Here is a 22,100-nt window from a genome sequence, read left to right on the forward strand (position 1 = left end):
TTTAACACATCAACTCTAAATCGTTTCTTTGTAACTTCTGTTCGATTTTTCAATCTCAACAGTTCAACTCCGAGATTTTTGTTGTCTCCGGAATTACGACCGATCCCATCTCAGCTACCCCGCCTATTACATCAACATGGCAGACCGTGAAGGTCAGATCGTCGAGTTCGCAGGCTTAAGCGGCGCAAGCCCCGAGGAGGTTTGTTTGTACATTCATATTGAAATACCATAACTAATGTTGTCTAGGCCCGCCAGTATCTTGAAGCGCACAATTGGGATCTCGCAGAGGCCAGCAACGCTTGGTTCCGCGACGCCGAGGATGACAACCGCGACACATCTACAGCTCCTGCTCCCGCTCCCGACAACTACACTGGTCCCCGAACCCTCGATGGTCGACCTGCTCCAGAGGCTGCCCGTAGCAGCCAACCCGCCCGAAAGAGCGCACCTTCGCAACAGAGAAAGACTGGAATTGCTACTCTAGGATCTCTTGGTGGTTCGTCCCATCAGCACGACCATGGAGATGATGACGATGACGATTCCGACCTCGAGGATAATGATGGACGAGGAAACTTGTTTGCTGGTGGTGAAAAGTCTGGACTAGCTGTTCAAGACCCCAACCAGCAAGAGGCTAATCCTAAGAAACTCATCAGCGACATTCTCGCTAAGGCGAAAGCGTAAGTGACAATGTATCTGCAAAGACATGAATCCACAAAGACAAAGCTAACAGATCAGTAACGCTGCTCGCCCCGAGGCCGAAAATGAGGCCGGACCTTCCGAGCCCAGGCGTTTCCGAGGAACAGGACAAACTCTTGGTGGTGATGGTGTTGAGAGCCGTAGCATCCCTGATCCTCTTGGTCCCGTTCGTCCCTCCAATGCCGAATCTCAAGAGCGAGTCCTTCACATCTGGCAGGATGGTTTCAGCATTGACGATGGTGATCTTCGACGATTCGATGACCCCGCAAACCAAGCCGATCTGGCATTGATTCGATCCGGTCGTGCACCCCTTCACCTGATGAACGTCCAGCATGATCAACCTATCGACGTCAAGCTTCACCAACACGAAACACCATACCAGCCTCAGCCCAAGCAGTACAGACCTTTCGGTGGTTCTGGCCAACGACTTGGAGCTGTTGTACCTGGCGCTGGAGAAAGTTCTACCTCTGCCGCTGCACCAGCCGCCGCTCCTTCATCCTCTAGCGCTCCGACAGTCAATGACTCTCAACCAACCATCATGATCCGAATTCAGATGCCTGACGGTACACGTCTCCCTGCTCGGTTTAACACTACCCACACTGTTGGCGATGTCTACGGTTTTGTTCAGGGAGCTTCACAAGAGACACGAGCCAGATCATGGGTTCTTTCCACAACATTCCCCAATAAGGACCACACCGATCACAGCCTCGTTCTAGGGGAGATGCCCGAATTCAAGAAGGGAGGTACTGCTGTTGTCAAGTGGACTTAGGTATGGATGATTGGCGTTTGGGATGTGATTAATGAAAACCGACTGGTCTCTCAAGATAGTGACCGATAGAGGTCATAAATAGACTAAAATTGTAAAATTGATCCCATATCTAACGCCCATCACTTCCAAGTGGTATCTCAACACCTAACGCCAAATATCATGCATAGCCCATGTATCACTTAGGCAGCAGCAGGTGTTGTTGCGGCAGGTTGAATCGAAGGCCCATCCAAGAATCTGAAATGCTCAATCGCAATCCGACAGTTGAGCATAGCAGCATTAAACCGAGCCTCTCCAGGCGGGAGCACAACCATCAAATACGTGTTTGTCGTAAACTTGAGAATAAACAAACTAAACCGATTGCCCGCTTTATGCTCCATGCGAATAAACTGCTCAGCATTGCGCGGCGTACCAGTGAATCGCGAAATACTCTGCTTGAAGTGCTTCATAATGTTGGACATGCGCTCTAATCGGTCTTCAGTAGGATTGCGTTGGCCTTCGGTCGATGTCCATGATGATACAGCGAGGAAAGACGTGCGTTCGAAGAGTAACAACTCCTCCGCTTCGATAGCAAGACCGAGATTCGCAAGGTTTCGCTCGATGACGGATAAATTGGGTACCAAATCGTGAATAATCGACGCCCAAGCTTTATACAAGCTCTGATCCCAAATCGACGTAGCAAACGGCGTAAGCTCAATCGAACTAGCCGCAATACCGACCGAATTTCCATACTCGAAAGTCTTTTGTCGCACGACTCGGATTCGCTCGTCGTACACGCTTTCGCGCGCTGTCGGAACTACGAGATCCATCTTGTGGATGAGAATGTAGATCTTGGCGGCGGGAGAGTATTGGAGGAGCGCGGAGAGGATGGACACGTAGGTTGCGAGATCGCGGTCGACGTCGCGCGATTCAATGTCGAAGACGTAGATTAGAACGCCGACGTTGGAGAATACGTGTACGCGTTGTTGGGAGAGGTAGTTTTCCATAAAGGCTTCTTGGCCACCGCAGTCCCAGAGGTTGAGGGTTAGATTGCCGAGGAATTTGACGTGGGAGAGATCGATATCGATAGTTGCGCCGCTGAAAATGACATTAGCACGAGTTATCATCAGATAGGGGAGGCAGCTTACAGTCTTCGTGTATCGCGTGCAATGTAATTGCTAAAAATGATACTTCTCATACTCGATTTCCCCGAACCGGACTTTCCCATGAGCAGCACCTTTTTCTTCTTGGGCTTCTTAACTTCACCGAGAAGTTCGGGTGCAGGCTGAGCCTCAGCGAGGGATGTATCGATGTAGGAAGCCATGGTGGTGATGTTGTGTGTTGGTGGTTGGGAGAGAGGAAGATGACGCTGGAGGGGAGCTTGAGGATTGAAAGGGTAGCTTTTGGCGCTTGGGCATTTACGGTTTAGTGGCCCGCCCCCGGAAAGGAAATCGGAGGATGAAACGTCTTGGCTGGATTTATCTTCAATATCTTTTTGACAATTGGTTGTTAAGTCAAGTTTATTTTGTTAGTACAACGGTTTGAGATGTGTTTGATACTGAATAAATGTTGGTATTCTGTGGTTTATGTTTCGCTTTGAAGTAACCCCTTATTCTCGCATATGCTGTATGGTCACACGACCACAGCCAGAAACGGTGATGCATACTCTTTGAGTTACAATATCGTGACCAGTTTAATGTCGTCATTATTAGCTGATAATGGTACGGCTCATTTGTTCGTTGTGCTTAGCTGAACTACGCCTGCAAGCTTGTATGGTGGTCTTTTAGTCCCAGTCAACCACCGTAATAGAGAGAACATAGACGTATGACTCCAAGAATTATCTTGTCTAACAATGGTCGTTCTATAGAAACCTCGGAACATGTATTGCTGGTTGAATTGGTTGACGTTGGAGCGATCGATTGCGACTGGGTTTAGGTCAATTGTTGACAATTTGAAGCCATCCTTGCAGAATCGAACAATAACTATTGGAACGGCTATGAACAGTCAGGTTGTATCAAACTCGTCTCTCGATCAGAGAAACAACTTCAATCATTTCATCGATCAGTTGAAGAGCGCAATATATACTCAGAATCCTTCAAACTGCGTTCTCTCTCCTCAACTCAGGCCACTCATGATCAGCCGTAGGGTAACCAACTGCCCACTTGCAAATGCTCTGGACTAACACTTCCATCCAATCCCAGACCTTCTTCAAACCCGGAATGGTAACAAGACAAGACGCTAAGGCTTTAACAGCATAGCTTCCCAATTCACCAAAAACCCATCTCTCAAACTCAATTGCACCGACCTTCCCAAGGGTATCCAAATAGTAAGAAACAAAGCTCATCAAATCGTCCGTATACATACCCGCCAGCGAAAGCCTGCGATATGTTTGTCCAACACCCAAACGCCTGTATAACTCAAATCAAATTGCCAAAACGATCAGCATGGGGTATGCCTCCCTGTTGACTGACCCAGCGAACTGCCATCGTTCTTCTTACTGACCGCTCCTATAAGAATCGCCCACACATCATCGGTGTGTTTTTTGTGGTCGACAATATCGCTAAATGGGTTAGCTCGGTCTTGAAAGTAGTTTGTATAGGGATGACTTACACCCTGTTTCCTGTAGCACTCTTGTAAGGGGCCTCGTCGTCAAGATATGTCATACGAGCAAGACCATCTCGATCGTCACCAAAGCTCACAAATTGAAAAGTGAAACCGGTGTCACTGACTCCTTTGTCATTCATTCTTTTGAGAACAGTCGTGATGCATTCCTCCACGAGTGTATGGTCATCAGCGCCGCCCTCCCATACTCCGTTGGTAAGAACCAGAACACTCGTCGGCTTCTTGGTATCAATGAGACTGGCATCTGTGAAGATTTGGTTAAGTGCATGTCTCATATTGCACTCTTCGTTTCTGTCTTTGTTTAGCCAGTCACGCACTGGAGAGATTATCTTGTCCATGCTAAGCACATTGTATAGAGATCGATGTAGCATCGCTGGTGGGTATCGCTTTGCGGGCTTCGAAGTGAAACGGATCTCCGGACATGATATGTCGATGTCCCTGACAAGCCACGCTAGAGTTTCAACCACTTCAAGGACTTCACCTTTCACACCACGCATCGACTGGGAGTCATCTATCACAAAGATGAAATGTCTCCGGCCGATACGATCGCAGAAAGATTCGTACCCATCTAACTGCTCCCTCTTGCTTGTGAACTTGCGGTGGTAAACCGCATCTTTCACAGTGGTAATCTTTTGGGGATTTAGTTTGTCCGGGTCCCATGAGTTGTTGATAGGACTTTGATAAGGAGACTGGTGATAGTTATCCTGATTGGGGAGCCCGATGCTTGGGAAATCGGGTGAAGCCATAGTGTGCGAGGTCCTGAACCCATTCGTGCTTATATTCAGCGAGTTTTCAATGTGATGACCAGGCTCAGGGGAACCCGGAGCTCTACCATAGTTGATCAAGAAAGGGAAATTTTGACGGGTTGACGCCCCTGAGCCAACGTATGCACCAGGATAAGGACTTTGTAAAGTACCGTCCACCGGGCTCGAATGCGGATGATACTGAGCGGAGCCACCGATCGTCTGCCTTTCTTTTCCTTGATTAGAAGCTGTGCGCTGATGGGGTTCCTGATGAAAATTGGACTCGCTGCCTCGCGGAGATGTAACAAAATGTGATGAGCTGGCAAACTCGGGGCTAAGGCGGCGGTGGGATTTGGTGGGCAAACTGATGGATCTGCCTAGGGTAGGAAATAGGTCATCGTATCTAGTCCTGAAGGCATGCCACAAGTCTCGAGGAGGGGATCTCTCGTGAGCGGTCACGAGCATCTCTTTATTGATGAGGAGGCTGACACTCCCTGAGAGATTCTTAAATCCCTCTAGCTCATCAACGGCAGCCTGCTGAGATTTGAAAACACAGGTCAGTGCGACCTTTCCATTGTGGAAACAATCGCCAAAATCTTCGACCATATAATGATAGTTCATCTCGATCTCCCTTTTGCGAAGACCGGCAGCATTTTCAAGAGCAGCCATGCCGCCAGAGACCCAGACGAGCGCCTCGCTGAAGACGCAACCAAGAGACCAGATGTCGGAGGACAAAGGAATTGGTGTTATGGTCGTGTCTTGATAGGTTTCGAATCTGCAAGCCTCGGGAGCACCTGAAAAGATAGTAATTAGTAGACGTGGCAATGTCTCGGGACGTTACGACTTACAATATGTTCTGCTTCCATCATTGTTATGCAAACTGGACTCAGTCTCATCAATGGGTCGTTCAGATGTTGCAGTATCGAAGTCAGCAAGCTTCATATTGAACCCAGAAGAATAAATGCCCTCAGTGCCCGGGAAGATGAGAATATTGCCGGGTTTAATATCCCGATGAGCACTGCGAGAGTTAGTATGAGGAGTCGATGTCTGAATCTATCACATACAAGCCTGTTCGCTGAGCCTTAGCCCCCCCTCCCAGGTTTTGAATCTTATCGATCGCCTTGGTGAGACCCATCATGCCGTGTAAGAAGTACCTGCGCTGCTCTGCTGTCGCTGGAGGATCTCGCCTGAATAATTCGAGTAGACTGCCCTCACTGGCATACTCAAGTACCACAAAACAGCGGTTGTTCTGCTCAAAAGAGTCCAAGTATTTGACAATGTGGCCGAAAGAGTCAATTTTGGAAAAGGCATTGCACTCTCTGATCCAATTGCTTCTCAGCCACTCTCTGTCTTGCGTGTGATACTCTTTAAAAACGACAGTGTCCTTGAGCTGTGTTAGTGGGCAAGGATGAATAGGGGACGAAGCAAGCTTACTGATGAACTCCAATCATGATCGTGGCATTCGGGGTATAGCGTGACAACTCGTATGGTAGATTTGGGGTTGTTACCGGTGGCTGTTTTTCTTGATTGTTCTTGGATCGGTAGGATTTGGTCACGAGGAATCTTTCTCATGTCCATTGGCGTTTCACTAGAGAACATGACAGGACAGAACATCCACTGTGTCTCGCAAAATTCCTTCATGTCGCGTTCAATAGCAGAACCCTTTCCAAAGTGTTCATGGTTGAGTAGGGGCAACTGCTCGTCGCGGAAGTTATTGGAGGTAAATTGGGTGATCAGATACGTCTTGGACATGAATACCAGGATAGAAAAGATGTTCAAGTAACCGTTTTTGATCGTGGCTGGCCGCACATTGATGTTATGATTGAGAGCACGAACTATGCGGTGTTCGCTTTGCTTTTTCCACCATGCCTTTGTTTTCTTAGGGCAAATGAATTTGACTGGATTATCGTCGCCATCGATACCTGGCTGGAGCCCACGACGAACGAAATCGATGAACTCTTTGTGAGGTTCGTCGTGGACGAGATAATGGGGAGCCATCTTGGCTGTGAGGATATGGGTCCGTCGTCGTATGCGTAATAGTATGTGCGTCTTGACGTTTAACGATCGAATGAAGAGAGTCGGTTGCAAAGAAGATTTCGTGGTAATAAACCGAGTGGTGTTAATGTGAAGAAGAAGAAAATATTCGAGTAGAAGAAATAAACGAGTGGGAGGGGTTCATGCGCAGAATGTGTAAGACAGGCAGGAACGGTTCACTGCAAATATGCGTGCGCTGAGAAGGTGCAGGTCGTAGAAGAGAAAAGGAAAGTCCGAGACTTCTTTATACAGCCCCTCCTTCTAAAGACAACCTCAGCTTTCCCAATCGGTTCCAGAGGGGTGCGCGATGTATTTCAGCGCAAGGCTCCCCAAAGTAGATCATAACACCCAGTATCGGAAAGCCCTGGAGGACTTAAAGGCTGTGTTAAAATGCCTCGATATGCAAAGCCACCACCATGTAGAATGGGGGCCGCTTCTTTAGAGTGACCAGACTGGGCGATGCTCATTTGGTAGTGGCAGGGCTGATAGAGAACCGCTGCAAGTAATGTGGTTCATCTCATCATTATTAGAGATTACAAATGCTCCTTATGAGAGAACGCCCAACGAACGCGGGGCATTATGGTGAAGGGGGGTTGAAATGCAGAGGGGAAACGAGGCTCTGACTTGAAACCCGGAGCGCCTTGACATCATTCAGCAGGTTCTGCCTAATTGATTGCATGAGTACGAGGTCAGCTAGTGACCACCTGCATGGAGCCGATTTTGAGTTAGAATTATGCTTGATCTGTATAATTTCTCGATGATGTCTGAATCCTGCACTTGCTTAAATCGTCTAGGATTGTATGATCTATGAGCGTAATAACCTCTAGAATGTTAAAAATGAAGAGAAGAACAATAATATGAAGGGGAAATGGATGAAAAAAGATGATAAGTCAGAGAAAGGAAGAGAAATGAAGAACACTAAAGGCTCGGGCCTTGCGCCTCGCTCAAAGCAAGCACATCTAATCCCGAAGTGACCTACGAAGCATAAAAAACATCCAAAACAAAACAGTCACGATGGTGATTCCCCCAGAAATACCGAAGAACAACCCAAAAACCTGATTGTTTAGCTTCCAAGGTCCGCTTAGTGTCCAAGGCTCGTCGTCGTTGAGGTGAGGCCATTCGAGGATACCGCTTTGGAAGAAAGACTGTGCTCGTTAGTATCTGGAGGAGAGGAGAGGGGAGGATAGAGGGACTTACAGCCATGAATGTACCAGGAAGAAAGATGAGAGTGACAAATGTGATGATATGCATGGAGCTCGTCTCTCGCTTCGTCTTGAACGCAATATCCTCCATCTTAAGAGCAGATAGTTGAGCGCTCTCGGCGTAGATCTTATTGATTTGGATGGTCTTGTACTGTAGAATGCAGTTGTACTACGAAAGTTAGCTTCCATGCTACTAAAGTGGGAAGAACTCACCATGTCTTTACTCTCCTTGACAAGCAAGAGTAGTGCCTCAAGCTGGACTTGCCTGGCTTCAAGATTCGCCTCGACACTCTTTGACCTCTGGAACAGCTGGAGCAATGAAAGTTTGCACTCATCCTGGATACTCTCGAGTATTGGGATTTTGTATTCGTTCAGAATACACTCATAGTTCTCTCGAAGCTGTCGAACGACTTGTTTGTTAAGCTTGAGAACAAGAAGGGCCTCCTGGATCTTTTCGAGACCTTGCTGAAGCCCTTGGAGCTCATCAAACGAAAAGTCATGGAGCTTTCTGACCCAATCTTCGCCTTCAAGACGCTTCATCCTCTCTTCGAACTTTTTCATACGGTCTTCGTGAGTAACTCGATGTTTGCTTGTGTCCGACGTAATGGTCGTGCATCCGGGTGATTTCTCGGCAGGGCTCTCGGTCAAACCAGTTACTCGTCGCACATCAGAGCTCAGTCTGGCTTCGTCGTGTATCCCAGGGGTTCTCGCCTTGTCAACCTTAGGCTTGACGTTGTCAAAGAGTTCGTTGATATAAAAGACCCAATTACTGTCGCACCAGTCGAGGATCATTCCCAAATTTCCCAGCGAGAAGGAAAAGGCCTGTGAAACAGAGCTGAGTTCATCCCTGGTGTCACTCAAAGCCTCCTTGAACAGTTCCTCGTTGAGGGCATTCCCCTTGCATGTAACCCATAGTGCTTGGCCACTGACGACATCAAATGAGTGGTACACTGCGAGTTGTCGAATGCCCCAAGCCTTATCCTTAACGGAGTTTGAACTCTCGACTGATCTCAGAAGGAATGAATATCGGATTTCCCGCCCAGAGCGGTTGAGTCCCTGGAGAGGTAGGATGTGCTTTTCTTTCGACAGTAGAGTGTTGTCATCATTGAATTGAGGTAGGTTGCACCACTCCTGGGCAGATAGTGAACGCCTGAATGAGTATAGACATGTAAGGAATGAAGGTGGGATCTGTTGGTGAGTGCATAGATATTTGAACGTCTTGATGGGGCATCTAAGTCGCTCTTTGGAGTGTTTCGATTTGATAGAGCTTCGTGTGTTGGTATTTATTCTGTAATACTGGCCATTTACTTACACGTATAGTATCCTTGGAGAATTGGGCTTTGGCCGCAAACGAGAAACAAGCTCATTGTAAGTTTTTACCTCGGCATCGATAGACTGACAATTGCAAAGAGTGCCGCAATCACATGTCTCATAGATCTTAAGAGGCGGGTCGCTCAATGTCGGATGGAACACTTGTGCCGCCTCTCTCTCCCAAGTGTCAGCAATATCCTGGCATGCCCTTGGACCGCGGGCACTAGCAGCAAATCCAACGGGGTATTTGTGTGATGCATCACATAATTGATCAAAGCGTTGCTCCGATTCAGAGATATCCGGTGTACTGGGACGTGATGACGACGGTGATGATGACATTGGAAAACAAAAGACTTGGAAAGATGTTAGTAGAAGATGCGGCAACTACTGAGAATGATGTTGGTAGAAGATGCGACAACTCTGTTAAATATTCTCAAGAATTACAATTCAAGAGTGTGACGCGCGGGTAATGCACAGCCTGGTCAAAAGTGCTGAAAAATACCGTCGGGGAATAGCAAGTTTTCGGGAAATAAGACAATGAGATTCAATCCTGGGGAAATCAATGGTGGCGATGGTCGACAATGTCTATACACCGAGTATGACAGGGCGGAGTTTGAGGCAATGCGAGGCGTCTCAAGTGCAGCCGAAGGACTCATTTTGGGTCATAACTCATTCAGCTAATTTGCGCAGAAATAAATTGTATTCATAGATTCTTATTGAGTGTAGAGTGTACTTGTGTTCCATTGTTGTATCTGAATCATCAAGTTTGTAGGTCCTGAATCTTGTCCTTCTCTGCCTATTGCAACCATCAGTCACAAGCAAAGTCACGACACGAGATACATTCACAGACAATACTTACAGGAGTCAAGTCTCGAGGTAGATAGAATATAAATTCATCTCCTGATTTCTGTTTTCCATGTGAGCTTCAGGCATAAGAGTTATTAGGGTCACCTTCAGTTCACTCACCTCAACCACAATCGACTGATCGTTAAAATTGTTTCGAAGCCATGTCTGTACGTCTTCTCGCCGCAGTCTATACGCAAGAATGGAATTGTGTTTCATGATTTCGGGATCGGTTAGTTGGCAATATGTTGTGGTATTCTCTGATGCGATCTTGTTTCGTTGTTAGGCGTATTCTCAAATCGAGGCAGTCTGCCTTGAAGATTCCGAGAGATCACACGGGGCTGAACACCCGATTTTGAGCCCCCCTCATGACTGCGGCTCAAAATACCGGGGAAATGGCTGTAGGTGCTGGTAATTGATAAAAGGCCAGAGGACTGGGCTGTGAAGACCAGGCTCTCGGGTTCTGAGACCTATCAGGCTCGGGTTATTGCTGTTGCGACACCATCTTGGACCTGTTTGGGTTGGCTCTGTTGGCCAGCTACACACCGGGGGCTGACTTGCATGTCGTGCAGGTGATGATAGGGTCGACATGCAGCTGTGTGTAACCCCAAATATGCAAAGCTGGATGTGACAGCCTATCAGCTCACAGCATCGAAATATGCCTAACTGCGAAGAGAGACTTAAGTCGAGCATTTCCGATATTGTGGTGTTATGACCAGTTCTGGTAGTGCTCGTAGACGGAGAGGTCGGCGGAAATGCCCTCCATGGAATTCCATCAATTGAGACGTTGAAACCGTACGCGCAGCTGAATGCACTTCTGACTGAGTGGCTCCGCAGTAGCCTGTTAATGTCATCATGGTAGCGAACCATCATCGGTGCTTGAGAAGAGCCAATTTCTTCGACGATCCGGAGCAGGATCAAATATTATTTGACAAATAATCCTCCTCAAATCAATACCGCCCGAGAATCTCTCAAGAATTCGATTCCCGCCAAGAGGCTTCTCTGTACTCCGACCCGTCCTTCACGACTATATGCTGTCGCCCGTCGTCTTCATTTGTCTTAATAACAACCGGTGTTGCCCACGACCTTGACTTTGAGTGCTTTTTGTCAGCATCCCCGGGCTCAATTGGCGCTTTTGAGCGAAGAGCAAGTATAAGCATGTCCCCAAAGCTTTCCCAATCCGAACCTTTCCAAGGGCAACGTGAGGTGGCTATGATGATCAAGTGAATCAGGATCATCAACAAGTGAAGAGCGAGGACGCAAAAGGCAACTGGAATAGAAGAGCTGCTTGCAATGTTGAATGCGTATGTGTAAGCGTATCGTGTAATGACTAAGCTGCCAGCTTTGACTGACTCTTCGGTTGTAGATCCACGCTCTGTAGCCATCGCATCTATAACATGCAAAGCCAGTACACGTTCCAGGGGGAGCTGGATAGTAGTTTGTCCATGGTAAAGCTGCATTGCGTCGTAAAATGACGCATTGGGAAGAGTTCCAATGCCTTCCATCCACCCGTTATTAATGCGAATGAAATCTGGTGTATCAAAAGAATCTTTCACCTTTTCCAATGATTCTGTCGTGGGGAAGGGAAGATGGACGAAGATATCGGCTGACGTTGAAGGCTCCATCCAGACATCTGCCTCTATCCATCTGGCGAAGATGAGACAAAGGTGATACTCAGCGTTGAAGGAGTCGAGTGCATCGGTACGGTTGCCAAACAATATATCTGCGCTCACTGGCCATCCCCTGGTCTGTCTTAGATTAAGATATCGGTAGCCCAGAGGACCTGGTGTGGATTGATGCTTCTTGTTCAACTCTGCCAGCGCTGAGTCCGACTCGACATTGAGCGTTAGAGTCTTATCGAGGAGACTGGATTTGAACCAAAAGCTCACAAGATCTCCGTCTAAACTTCCTCGGGAGCATGTAGTGACTAAGAGTGGTTGTTTCCATCTTCCAAGTTTGGTAGAATTGGCAGACTCCCGCTCGGCGGTAATAAGTAGAGGCGGTGATGTAGCCAATTCTTCATCCAAATTAATCGTTCCGAAGTCGCCTAGACTAGACGCAATGGATGACAAGGGACATGTAGCGATTACTAGGCCACCCAGAAGCCCGACTGAGGTGCGCCGAAATCGTGCGGCATAGTTGGAGAAACTGATATTCAGAAGCTGAGCGGCTTGCTGATTCAGGCCAGGATAAGAGTAAATAGGCCTAAGATCCCCCGAGAAAGTCGTGGACAGAAAGGTAGTAGAGATCTCCCGAGTTGTTGCAGCGAGAGCACCGATCGATTCATTCACAAGTGGTCCGGATTCAGAATCCAAGATTGATCCATGAATCATATCCTTGGTGTAAAAAACAAAGAAGTCCTTGTAGGAATGATCCATCCACCACCCTGGAATAGGTATCATAAGGATAGCGGAGAGAGGGCTAGCACTGAGGCAGAGGATTGTGATGAGGATGACCATGGCGAAAGTGGTTTTATCCGAGCCGATCTTTCTGTCAGACCGGAGTATTGGAACCCAGAGCTCGCCACTGACGAGATAGCGTAGTGGGGCGCCAATGTAAAACGCAGAAGAGATAAAGCCAATTGGAACACCAATGTCCTGGTGTTGAAGACCGTATGAGATTCGGCATAGCAGAATATCCCCATATCCCCCAAAGACATGAGTATCAAACCCTCATGCGCTTTTGCTGCAAACTGTAGAGCATTCAAGGCCCCAACAGGAGGATTATTCCAGCGAACCTCGGCGGCATATAGTGAGATAAGAATGAATGTCACAGCGACAGAGGGTAGTTGAACCTAAGCGAAATGGAGGAGGGCCAATTTCCTCTTGCTGCGTTTCGTCCTTGGAGGACGACCGATGAACATGTACGGGCTTCTTGGAGGGTCCAGGTTCACATCTTCCCGGAGGTCGGTCTCTATGTCTCGTTTTGGAGGCGTCTTTCTTGTGAACGGCTTGGATCGTATGGGGGATGACTCTGTAAGGCATGAGTCTTCGAGCTGGCACTGTTAGCAAGCTCAATAGAGACCATGATGCATTGTACATACCAGTCGCAATGTAGATTCCGTTGATTTATTGATTGCTTGTATATCAGATAGCTCAAAGTTGTCTGTGGAAGCCATAGTGTGGTGGAAACCCAGGGAGCCAATCGGTATGTCGAAGTTGAAAGTGAATAAAAATACATCAAAGCTGAAGGAGCGATTGCGATAGGGTGTGGCAGAGGGGAGGCACGGTGGAATGACGTTTAAGGAAACAACCACGGAGGAAGGAACTCCGAAAAAGGCAGGAGGCAAGTTGAAACTAATGCAGGGTGTCATCTGCAACAAGCGGTAGGCTCTTGCCGTAATGTATTCATGATGATGACTCTATAACGGATGAATTCTCGACCTGGCTGTTAGCAAGTCGGAAGTTAACTACAATGCAGCCTACATACCAAAATGAAGTGTCCGCTTTAATTAGCATATGTACATGGCGCCACGCTTCCTAGACAGAGTGGTTGCCCCTATCGATTTGATCTTCTTTCAAACGAGTCTCCGTTTCAAGCTGCGATTTAAGATCTTTCCTCTTCTCCTTAACTTGTTTCAGCTTCCTTTCTAGCCCTATGATCTTCTCGGCCAGAGAAGGATTCATCTTGAACTTTTCCTCCTGCCCTTTGGCTTGATCGAGTGCGGACTTAAGGTCTTTTTCCTCCTTATCAACCTTTGCAAGCTTCTCTCGTAGTTGCTTGCAGTATTCATCTTTGGCGTGCCCATGGGCGATTGTCGATCTGGAGGATGTCATCTTGGGTGGTTGTGCAGTTGTGTGGTTGTGTGGTTTTTTTTTGATGTTGATGAGGAAGTGTTTGACAACTAACCTTCTAGAGGAGGACGAGTTTTTATGGCAATTATCACGATACTAATATGAGTTACAAAATATACCTTTATACTGGACCTTTATTAGCATTTAGGTTCAAAATCTGCGATTATTCTTGTGTTGATTTGATATGTATAATTCAGGGCCCGCGCTTGAGAAAAAGTCAAAATAATTCATCTTTGGACTACTGAGTATTGTTTGGATACTAGATCTCGTCCTGAAGCTTCTGTTTCTCCTTCTTGGACGTGTCCTGGTCCTTGTTGAACCAAGCAAAGCGTTTTGTCCTTCTAGGCCCATCGATGGGTATCATGCGCTTGTCCTATGGTCCGAGTCCGTATATTCCAGGAGGTCGGTCTCTTGGTCTCTTCCAGGCGGCGCTGTTCTAGTGAACGGATCGTGTGGATGATGATAACTCTTTAATGAATGATCTTCGATCTGACAATGTTAGCAAGGCTGAAGTTGACCCCGATGCAGCGTACGTACCAGTCGCGATGTAGATTTGTTAATTGCTTGAACAGCTTAACACTGTCTGTGAAAGCTATCGTAACTAGAGATTCAATCAACTTGTCAAAGTCTGAAATGAAAACGAAGAGAAAAAAGAAGTCAAGAGCTGAAGGCGCGATAGTAACAAAGGCAGGCATTGGAGGAAGGCCCGGTGGTAGAGAATGATGTTGGAGGAACGTACCGCGAAGGAAGGAACCACGAAAAAGGCACAACGAAGAAGGTGCGACCAAGGGGGAACTTGAAACTAATGCAGGATGTCACTTCAATCAAGCGATAGGCTCTTGCCGTAATTTATTGAGGAAGTTGCAAACGTATCAAATCAGGCTGGACCACCCACTTGGGGCCCGAACCTGCCAGCTGCAAGAACCAGGCTGTAATGTGCCAGTCGACCACATCAGGGAACACGCATTTCGAATTTCCAATCACAGGAATTTATTGTTGGAATCCCGCTTCAAGCAATCAACACAGCATTCTGCCTTGTCAAGGACTGTTCTGAAAATTGCGATGTGCTCAGAAGAACAGAGCAGACTGCCTGTATGTATTATGGGCAAGAACAATGATGGAACGACATTGTAAGTGTCAGCTTGTTTCACATGATTATTTCTAACATTTCCATAGGGCTTAGCAAGCAAGGCTCGGACCGTTCGCAACCCGAAAATACAAGGATGGTGACCACAATGCTGATCTTGGCCAGGTGTCATGTCAGCACGTCTTCAGCCTTAAGATGCATCGAACTTTCGCCGCCTCTCATCTTCTTTGGAGCTTCGAAACGACGGGGAGCTTCGTCCGATATCGCAGTATGGGGAAATGATCGAATATTCGTCTTACCGGTCGAGTCAAACCGAATGCTCGCCGAGCGCTTCGCAATCCAATCTATCGCGAGTAAACGGCGAAGAGTTGAGATTATCTCAGATAAGGCTCCCCATCTCACCATGTGGCTTCTTGGCACCCGTTCACTATCATGGAGGTTGCTTCGACACAAATCCTACCTTACTCGGCACGACCGAGACAAATTAGACCATACCGAGCTTCATCCCATAGGACGCCCTCAAGCTATTCACAACCCTCAAGGTCCCCGATGGCGAATTGAAAGCGACCATACTTCAGCCGCAAGTAAGAAGACTGGACGATCTCTCACCCGCATTGTAAGACTGACATGCAAAAGTCCCATCTAGGAAAATGAGCTACTACTGGTCGTCTTCAGACCGTAACTTATCACCATGCGTCTCCTGAAAGGGCTATAACTTACGAAAAGGGGACTTAAGAGAGGGACCTCCCTGGTAATAAGTCTTCCACTTCCCAGATTTCGGCTGATCCTGGAACTTCAGAAGTTCACGCTCGAAGATGCTTTCGTACGGATGTCAGTGTATCATGCTATGGCTATTGATGCTAGCATGGATCCAGCCATGCTACAGCCATGCTCTCTATGCTTATAATACCGAACGAACCATCCAAGTCGGCGCCCAGGATCCCACCACTGGAAAGATCCTTTACAGTAACTGCAACAGCAAGAAAACACCCATCTTTCCACTCGACAAGCCGAATATCTTGGATGCGAAGGAGACACCGAAAAATGGTACAGCATTGGCGGGGGCAGGCTGGTATGACTTTAACCAGGAGAAAGTCATTGTACGTATTCTTAGCTTAAGCGTGGATGGTAGCTGACAACGCAGGCCTCTCTCTTTTGGCAATCCAAGGACAACGCTATAGTCAATGGGTACTACCAATGCGATATGAAGACAGGAAAGCTTGTTCGCAGTGGAGAGTATCGCATTTCGGAAACGGCTGAGATCGACTCTATTCACAACAACTCAGGTCTTGCCGTTGATCTACTGGGCGCCGACAACGGATATCGTGTCTTCTATCACGACGAAGAGAGAAACGTCATGGTGCTGCGGTACACTCAAACGACCGATTGGGCTGACGGTGGGTATGTTTCTCAGGGTATCGCGGCGGGAATGGCGATAGGGTCTGCACATATCGATAAAGAGAACATGACGGTCGCCTTTCCTAGAGGTGAGAATGACATCTGGACATCTCGTTTGGAGAAGTCTGGACGGTGGAGACTAGGTTTGTACTCAGTCTCAAGGTCCTCTTCCATCACTGACGATCATCAGCGGGCTTTCCAACAGGAATAGGAAACAACTTTACAAACAACTCCAAAACTATCGAGCCAACGGACTTTAACCCGCCCACTTTCACTCTACCAGCTTGGAACTCCTCACTCGAAGCAATGGGCTCATCGATAGATCGCTCACGAAAGCGAAGCATCTTCTACATCGGCACCGATAGTAAACTCCATGAGGTGGCAGCGACGAGGGAAACATGGAACACAACATCGAACCAGACTGAAGAGGTCTGGCCTACCGCTGATGACCCAAACTCTGGCATAGCGGTGGCGTACTTCCAACCCGACGGCAAATCATGGATCTACTACTGGTCCAACAAGACCATCGTACAAGCCTACAGAAACTACGACGGGAAATGGGAAGATGCAGTGGCTTTACCACAGGAAGAGCCGAGTAAGACAGACAACAACCCACCAGCACAGACTGAGACACCTGATGAATCTTCAGGCTTAAGTTCAGGAGCCAAGGCAGGAATCGGTGTTGGAGTTGGTGTCGGCGCTCTGCTTGCTGGTGTGTTGGGTTGGCTATGGATGAAGAGGCGTAATAAGAAAAAGGGATCTGGTGTTTCCGAAGTTGGAAGTCCTACAGACTCTCACTTTACGGAGGTCAAGAAGAATCCGACGGAGATGGATGGCCATGGAAGGCCGGCTGAGTTGGAGAATCGTCCTTCGGTGGTTTATGAGTTGCAGGGTCAGCATTGAGGATGGTGAATGAGGTGAGGCATGAAGGGCTGTGAAGTAAGTGGTGAGATTGTTCTGATTGATGATTGAATGAGTGACAAACCTTTTGACATGCGTTTCGTGAGCTCATTTGACCCTTTGTGTTGTCCACAGGAACAATAACCAAGCACTGGCCAAGACCTGAGTATTTTTTGGATGAGATCAATTACTCACTCCGTCTGAGCCTCACGGTATACCTCATAATGTAACGAGGCTCGAGGCTCACCTTATACCATGATCTCATCTTACATGAACAAGTTTCAGGGTTTCGGCTCATTTTGTACGGCACAGCATTCAGTCCAAGCTAAACACCACGACATCCATTCATAATGAATGAAACTTAACTATTGATTCCCCTCAAATTTAATAGAGCGCACTGACTCAATTAAATGAGTCGAATAAATAGCGTCATACCGCGCGCTTGTCAGACTAAAATAGCTTATTGCTGACGGATGTGAAGGCCTCATTAGAGCAAACTCAATTAAGCCGTGTCAATTCAAAAGAAAAGTAGACATTTTCATCAATGAACAATGAAATCATACGTTAAAACAAGAAAAGAATACCGATATTGATTGCGCAAGTTTATGCAAGTGGCTCACCTGCAACTTGCTCATCTGCAATCTGCTCACCTGCATTGCTCACAGAAAAACCTCATTCTGAATGGTCATTCTGCCCTACAAGGCTCATCAAAGTGGATCTGTTCCTGGATTTATTACTCTAAATACCGAGAGCGAAAACTAACGAGTCCGATAAAGATAGTGACAGATCCCCTTGAACTGCCGTGTGGGAACGGACACGGACTTGGCAGCATAAAGCATCTGTGCCTCAGTCCGTTTCTCCGACCAGACAGATAAAACCCGCCTTAATTAGATGTGAGTTATTCTGTCAGGTTTAGCAGCTTCGCCACAAATCGACCGAAAGCCGAGTCCGACACAGCCACATATCGATTTCCCCATGTCCGCTCCGCGCACGCACGACTATGCTTGACTGACTATACACGGGCACGGTAGATTTAAGCCCGACGAATGACATTACATCAATTTCTTGTCATGAAGATCATTCTGAAATGAAATAAAAGAGACTAGCAGTCTAATTTTCGGCCATGTGCGACTCTCTCATCTCCCACAAGGACAACAAAAAAAGTCGCGATGGCTTCACGAGCGGAAAATGTCACTCTCCTAAAAACATGTCAAACATGTTTTCACGCCAAAATTCGTTGCGAAAAGACTCAAGAGTCGGGAAAATGTGATCGGTGTTTGAGACTTAACAAGACTTGCGTGTTTAACCCTTCTAGACGACGCAAGGCTTTGAGACCTGGGTGAGTGAGCATGAAGAAGAATTGAACTGAGCTAATGAGAATAGACCTTCAAGGACTCTTGAGCCTGGGAGTCCCACGACATCGAGATCGCGATCACCCTCTTTGTCTTCTGCACCGAATTTCATGGATGCTTCGCCGGGGATGTCTACTCCGTCTGGGAGTATAGACACAGAAGCGACGCATAATCCTTTCGCTAGAGGAATGATTACTCTCGAAAAAGGGCAAGAGTGTCTTGATTTCTTCAAAATTCGAATGGCACCTCATTTTCCATTCGTCATGATTCCAGAGTCAATTACGATTCAGGGGTTGGTCCAGGACAAACCAGCTTTATGCGTAGCGGTACTCGCAGCGTCTTGTCATGAAGATCGCAAGTTGCAGAGAGAACTGGGGAAGTTGTTTAATGAGATTGTGGTTGTGAGGATGATAAAGGGTCCTTTTGCGAGTTTGGATATGTTGCAGGGTCTTTTGATCCATCTGGCGTGGTATGTTGGACCATTGTGTTTGTGTTCGTTGCTAATGAGTCAGGGCGCATTATCATCAGAGTACGATGAAGTATACACAGCATTTATCACTCGCTGCGAGTATCATCTCGGATATGAGACTCGATAGACCAAGAATAGCAAGTCTATGGGCGTTGAACAGGGAGAATAAGCATGCGAGTGGTGAAATGACGCATGATGAGATGAGAGCTCTAGCAGGGACATATTATCTGTCGTCAAGGTATGTCAAATCCATTGTCCACAACTCTGATTGAGTTCTTTTGAGGAGCAGGTTCATCAAAATATACAGACGACTCAACTAACACAACACAGTTCTGCAGTTTTGTTGCAAAAGTCGCATCACTTCAGATACTCGCCATACATCCTCGAATGCTGTCATAGCCTCCTATCAGCGGGCTCTTTTCCATCAGATCGACATCTCCCGTATATCATCTACCTTCAGAAACTCACAGAAGAAGTCGACGATGCTGTTATCGAAGCAACAGGGACGACGCGTGGATCAAGACCAGCACAACTACCCGCGGAACTACAACGAATCAGAGACCGATATACGTCGACGAAACAAGCCTTCCCATTCCCTCTAAGTGAAAGTCGTAAGTTCTCTGCTTCTGGTATAGTGCCGTGCTGATATTTCTAGCCACCATTCTTCTACAAATCCATGTCCTCGATCTGATTATTTGTCAACCTTCGCCAGACGGCATGTCATACGGCCCAAGTGGTTTCCAAAGCCTTCAACAAGGAACAGACCAAACTCGTCTTCTCGATTGGCTCTCCCAGAGCATGTCGGCAGCCAAATCCCTCATCAGCGTGATACTCATCCTTCCTCAAGGTGAAGAAGACAGTATGCCCAACATAGGCTGGATAATGCTCTACTGCGCAGTCTCCCTAGCCGTTCGTCTCGACCTTATTGCAGGACAGCCTGAGAATACACAGGTAGCAGGCCATCTTCGTCGTATTCTCGATATGCCGCATACCCTGCGTCAAATTGTTTTGCGAATGGAGGCTGCTTCGGGTGGTGATACGGAACCAGATCCGTATTGGGGTCTCGCAAGACGTGCAAGAAGGATTGAACAGTGGTATCTTGAACGATCTGGTCCTGTTGAGTCGCCTGAAGTAGGCAGTCTCTTCGGATCAAACGAGGCATCACCAACAAATCCATTCTCAGGAGATATGGGTTTTACACCATCATCCTTCCAGGACACTGGTATGGTACCAAGTTTGCAAATAACTGGAGAGCCAGAACCTTGGATGACGGATCTGCTGGCAGATCTTGAAGTTGACAAAGAAATGGAGAACTTACTCTTCACCGGACCATTCGACTTTTTGGGTGAGCGATGAGTGGAAAAGTCAAAGTTATATACATCACATACGGACACGGGTTAGGTAGAGCGCGGAGTTGGTGATAGCAATAGATTTACGCCGTCGGATGCGACATATACTTTTGAACCTCCCCCGTAGCCGTCGGACCAGATATGAACCCAAACTCCGTCTATGCCTGTCTATGTTCCGTATATCATTACCTATTTTTTACCCTTCTTCTTGCCAGTCTTTTCCTTAGCCGCAGCCTTCTCCTTGCCCTTTTTGATAGCGTCAACTAACTCCTCAATCTCGGCTTCCTTTTCCTTTTCAGTCTTGTCCTTTGCCATCTTTTCGTCGGCCGCCTTCTTAGCAGCTCTCTTCTTGGCCTGAATCTTCTCCACCTTTTCGATCAGATTATCGCTCTCCTCCCATAGTTTCTTGGCAATTTCATCATCCTTGACTTCCTTTCGTGCAAAGTCAACTTCCATACACTCCTTGATGAGCTTGCCACCGTTGCCTCGAGCGAATTCAGGGTCCATGGCTGCGTAGAGAATTGATTGGGATGCCATGTTGGGAGACTTGAGGAGGAACCAGGGAAAGATGTAGCCTGCAGTGTAGATGGCCAAACCCCATAGAGATCCACGCGTCAACCAGCGACGAGTGCTTGGGGTTCGGGCTAGACCAGGGTCGACAAAGATGACTCGTGTATTGTTGGGAGCTTTATCAGGACGTTCGTAGGAGTCGAGATGCTTTTGGAAAGCTTGACCAAAGACGTTCATGGCGAGTTTGCTTCGAGCGTAGGCGGCGCCTGGTGTCCAGGTATCTCGAGAAACAGGGTCCTTGAGGGGTGGCGATGCGATGTAGGAAGAGCAGGTAGGGATGATAACTCGAACATCTCGATCGATAGGCTGCGCACGAAGAGCAGGACTCAAAATACCGAGAAGATGGAAATTGGCCAAGAAATTGACCATCCAAGTCTCTTCAATACCCTCCTCAGACTCCCTTCTCTTTCCACCAGGGGGCGTAAGGACAGCAGCACCCAAATAAATCATGTCCAATCGTCTCGGAGGCGCATTATCAATCCACTTGGTCGCAAATTTTCGAATACTGTGAAAGCTCGACAGATCAACTTGTTCCGCATAAATCATTTGGTTATTCGTCTTTGCTCGAAGGTCTTGAATGTATTCGACGAGGAACGGATCGGTCGGGGGAGAGGACGTGAGCAGAACCAGCTGCGCACCCTGCGATGCGAGACCTAAAGCCGTGGAAGCGCCTATCCCGGACGTTCCGCCCGTCATCATCACGACTTTGCCATGGAGGAGGCGTTGGGTTGGGTTGTTGCGGCCGGATGTCCAGATCTTGAGAAGGGTGAGGAATGCGAGGACAAGGATCGTGTAGATTATTGTACGGCCATGTTGGCGAACTGGTTCGGGAATGCCATTTTCGAGCACGCCTAGAAAAAGAACGAGAGGCATGATTAATTGATGGCTGGTTGATTCAGCGCACCATTGATGTTGGTCTGAAGTTTTGTTGCGTGGCTCCTTCCATCAAGTCCGTTAAGGAGCTGCACGTGACGTGCACTTGCCTTAG

General features: G+C 47.5%; 8 protein-coding genes across 8 annotated transcripts; 3 read left to right on the plus strand and 5 right to left on the minus strand.

The window, feature by feature from the left end:
• Nucleotides 1–136: 136 nt before the first annotated feature.
• Nucleotides 137–1,551, plus strand: B0J16DRAFT_393960 (uncharacterized protein; the record flags this gene model as incomplete). Its single annotated transcript, XM_046132105.1, has 3 exons — nucleotides 137–199; nucleotides 247–674; nucleotides 733–1,551. 3 exons carry the CDS (start codon nucleotides 137–139, stop codon nucleotides 1,460–1,462), a joined length of 1,221 nt encoding a protein of 406 aa, XP_045985794.1. The 3' UTR covers nucleotides 1,463–1,551.
• Nucleotides 1,552–3,007, minus strand: B0J16DRAFT_51046 (Gtr1/RagA G protein conserved region-domain-containing protein). The gene is made up of 2 exons (XM_046133965.1): nucleotides 2,587–3,007; nucleotides 1,552–2,536 (listed from the first exon to the last, which is right to left on the minus strand). Exons 1-2 carry the CDS (start codon nucleotides 2,760–2,762, stop codon nucleotides 1,642–1,644), a joined length of 1,071 nt encoding a protein of 356 aa, XP_045985795.1. The 5' UTR covers nucleotides 2,763–3,007; the 3' UTR covers nucleotides 1,552–1,641.
• Nucleotides 3,008–3,561: 554 nt separating this feature from the next.
• On the minus strand, nucleotides 3,562–6,801 carry B0J16DRAFT_410652 (uncharacterized protein; the record flags this gene model as incomplete). Its single annotated transcript, XM_046133174.1, has 5 exons — nucleotides 3,562–3,998; nucleotides 4,049–5,597; nucleotides 5,652–5,821; nucleotides 5,868–6,187; nucleotides 6,238–6,801. The coding sequence occupies 5 exons, from the start codon at nucleotides 6,799–6,801 to the stop codon at nucleotides 3,878–3,880; spliced, it is 2,724 nt and encodes a 907-aa protein (XP_045985796.1). The 3' UTR covers nucleotides 3,562–3,877.
• Nucleotides 6,802–7,583: 782 nt separating this feature from the next.
• On the minus strand, nucleotides 7,584–9,852 carry B0J16DRAFT_410653 (uncharacterized protein). Its single transcript, XM_046133175.1, has 4 exons — nucleotides 9,352–9,852; nucleotides 8,253–9,306; nucleotides 8,035–8,208; nucleotides 7,584–7,982 (listed from the first exon to the last, which is right to left on the minus strand). The coding sequence occupies exons 1-4, from the start codon at nucleotides 9,687–9,689 to the stop codon at nucleotides 7,797–7,799; spliced, it is 1,752 nt and encodes a 583-aa protein (XP_045985797.1). The 5' UTR covers nucleotides 9,690–9,852; the 3' UTR covers nucleotides 7,584–7,796.
• Nucleotides 9,853–11,164: 1,312 nt separating this feature from the next.
• On the minus strand, nucleotides 11,165–13,311 carry B0J16DRAFT_353503 (uncharacterized protein; the record flags this gene model as incomplete). Its single annotated transcript, XM_046129318.1, has 3 exons — nucleotides 11,165–12,790; nucleotides 12,910–12,987; nucleotides 13,237–13,311. 3 exons carry the CDS (start codon nucleotides 13,309–13,311, stop codon nucleotides 11,165–11,167), a joined length of 1,779 nt encoding a protein of 592 aa, XP_045985798.1.
• A 2,605-nt stretch (nucleotides 13,312–15,916) lies between these two features.
• Nucleotides 15,917–17,375, plus strand: B0J16DRAFT_353504 (uncharacterized protein; the record flags this gene model as incomplete). Its single annotated transcript, XM_046129319.1, has 3 exons — nucleotides 15,917–16,174; nucleotides 16,219–16,615; nucleotides 16,663–17,375. The coding sequence occupies 3 exons, from the start codon at nucleotides 15,917–15,919 to the stop codon at nucleotides 17,373–17,375; spliced, it is 1,368 nt and encodes a 455-aa protein (XP_045985799.1).
• Nucleotides 17,376–18,541: 1,166 nt separating this feature from the next.
• Nucleotides 18,542–20,549, plus strand: B0J16DRAFT_379781 (uncharacterized protein; the record flags this gene model as incomplete). The annotated part of the gene is made up of 5 exons (XM_046131024.1): nucleotides 18,542–18,711; nucleotides 18,756–19,193; nucleotides 19,237–19,431; nucleotides 19,524–19,804; nucleotides 19,849–20,549. 5 exons carry the CDS (start codon nucleotides 18,542–18,544, stop codon nucleotides 20,547–20,549), a joined length of 1,785 nt encoding a protein of 594 aa, XP_045985800.1.
• Nucleotides 20,550–20,645: 96 nt separating this feature from the next.
• On the minus strand, nucleotides 20,646–22,016 carry B0J16DRAFT_331921 (uncharacterized protein). The gene has a single exon (XM_046126653.1). It carries the CDS (start codon nucleotides 21,983–21,985, stop codon nucleotides 20,732–20,734), a length of 1,254 nt encoding a protein of 417 aa, XP_045985801.1. The 5' UTR covers nucleotides 21,986–22,016; the 3' UTR covers nucleotides 20,646–20,731.
• Between the last annotated feature and the right edge of the window lie 84 nt (nucleotides 22,017–22,100).

The sequence above is a fragment of the Fusarium flagelliforme genome, assembly GCF_020744385.1.
Source record: "Fusarium flagelliforme strain FIESC 12 MPI-CAGE-AA-0113 chromosome Unknown B0J16scaffold_2, whole genome shotgun sequence".
NCBI lineage: Eukaryota > Fungi > Ascomycota > Sordariomycetes > Hypocreales > Nectriaceae > Fusarium > Fusarium flagelliforme.

What these genes read in the sequence shown, in the direction of transcription:
- B0J16DRAFT_410653 (XM_046133175.1), bottom strand. Translation starts at nt 9,689, where the DNA reads ATGTCATCATCACCGTCGTCATCACGTCCCAGTACACCGGATATCTCT. An exon ending in TCTCCAAGGATACTATACGT is followed by an intron (nt 9,307 to 9,351) that starts GTAAGTAAATGG and finishes CAACACACGAAG; the next exon opens with CTCTATCAAATCGAAACACT. An exon ending in TCAAGGAGAGTAAAGACATG is followed by an intron (nt 8,209 to 8,252) that starts GTGAGTTCTTCC and finishes TAACTTTCGTAG; the next exon opens with TACAACTGCATTCTACAGTA.
- B0J16DRAFT_51046 (XM_046133965.1), bottom strand. Translation starts at nt 2,762, where the DNA reads ATGGCTTCCTACATCGATACATCCCTCGCTGAGGCTCAGCCTGCACCC. An exon ending in GCACGCGATACACGAAGACT is followed by an intron (nt 2,537 to 2,586) that starts GTAAGCTGCCTC and finishes TGTCATTTTCAG; the next exon opens with CGGCGCAACTATCGATATCG.
- B0J16DRAFT_331921 (XM_046126653.1), bottom strand. Translation starts at nt 21,985, where the DNA reads ATGCCTCTCGTTCTTTTTCTAGGCGTGCTCGAAAATGGCATTCCCGAA.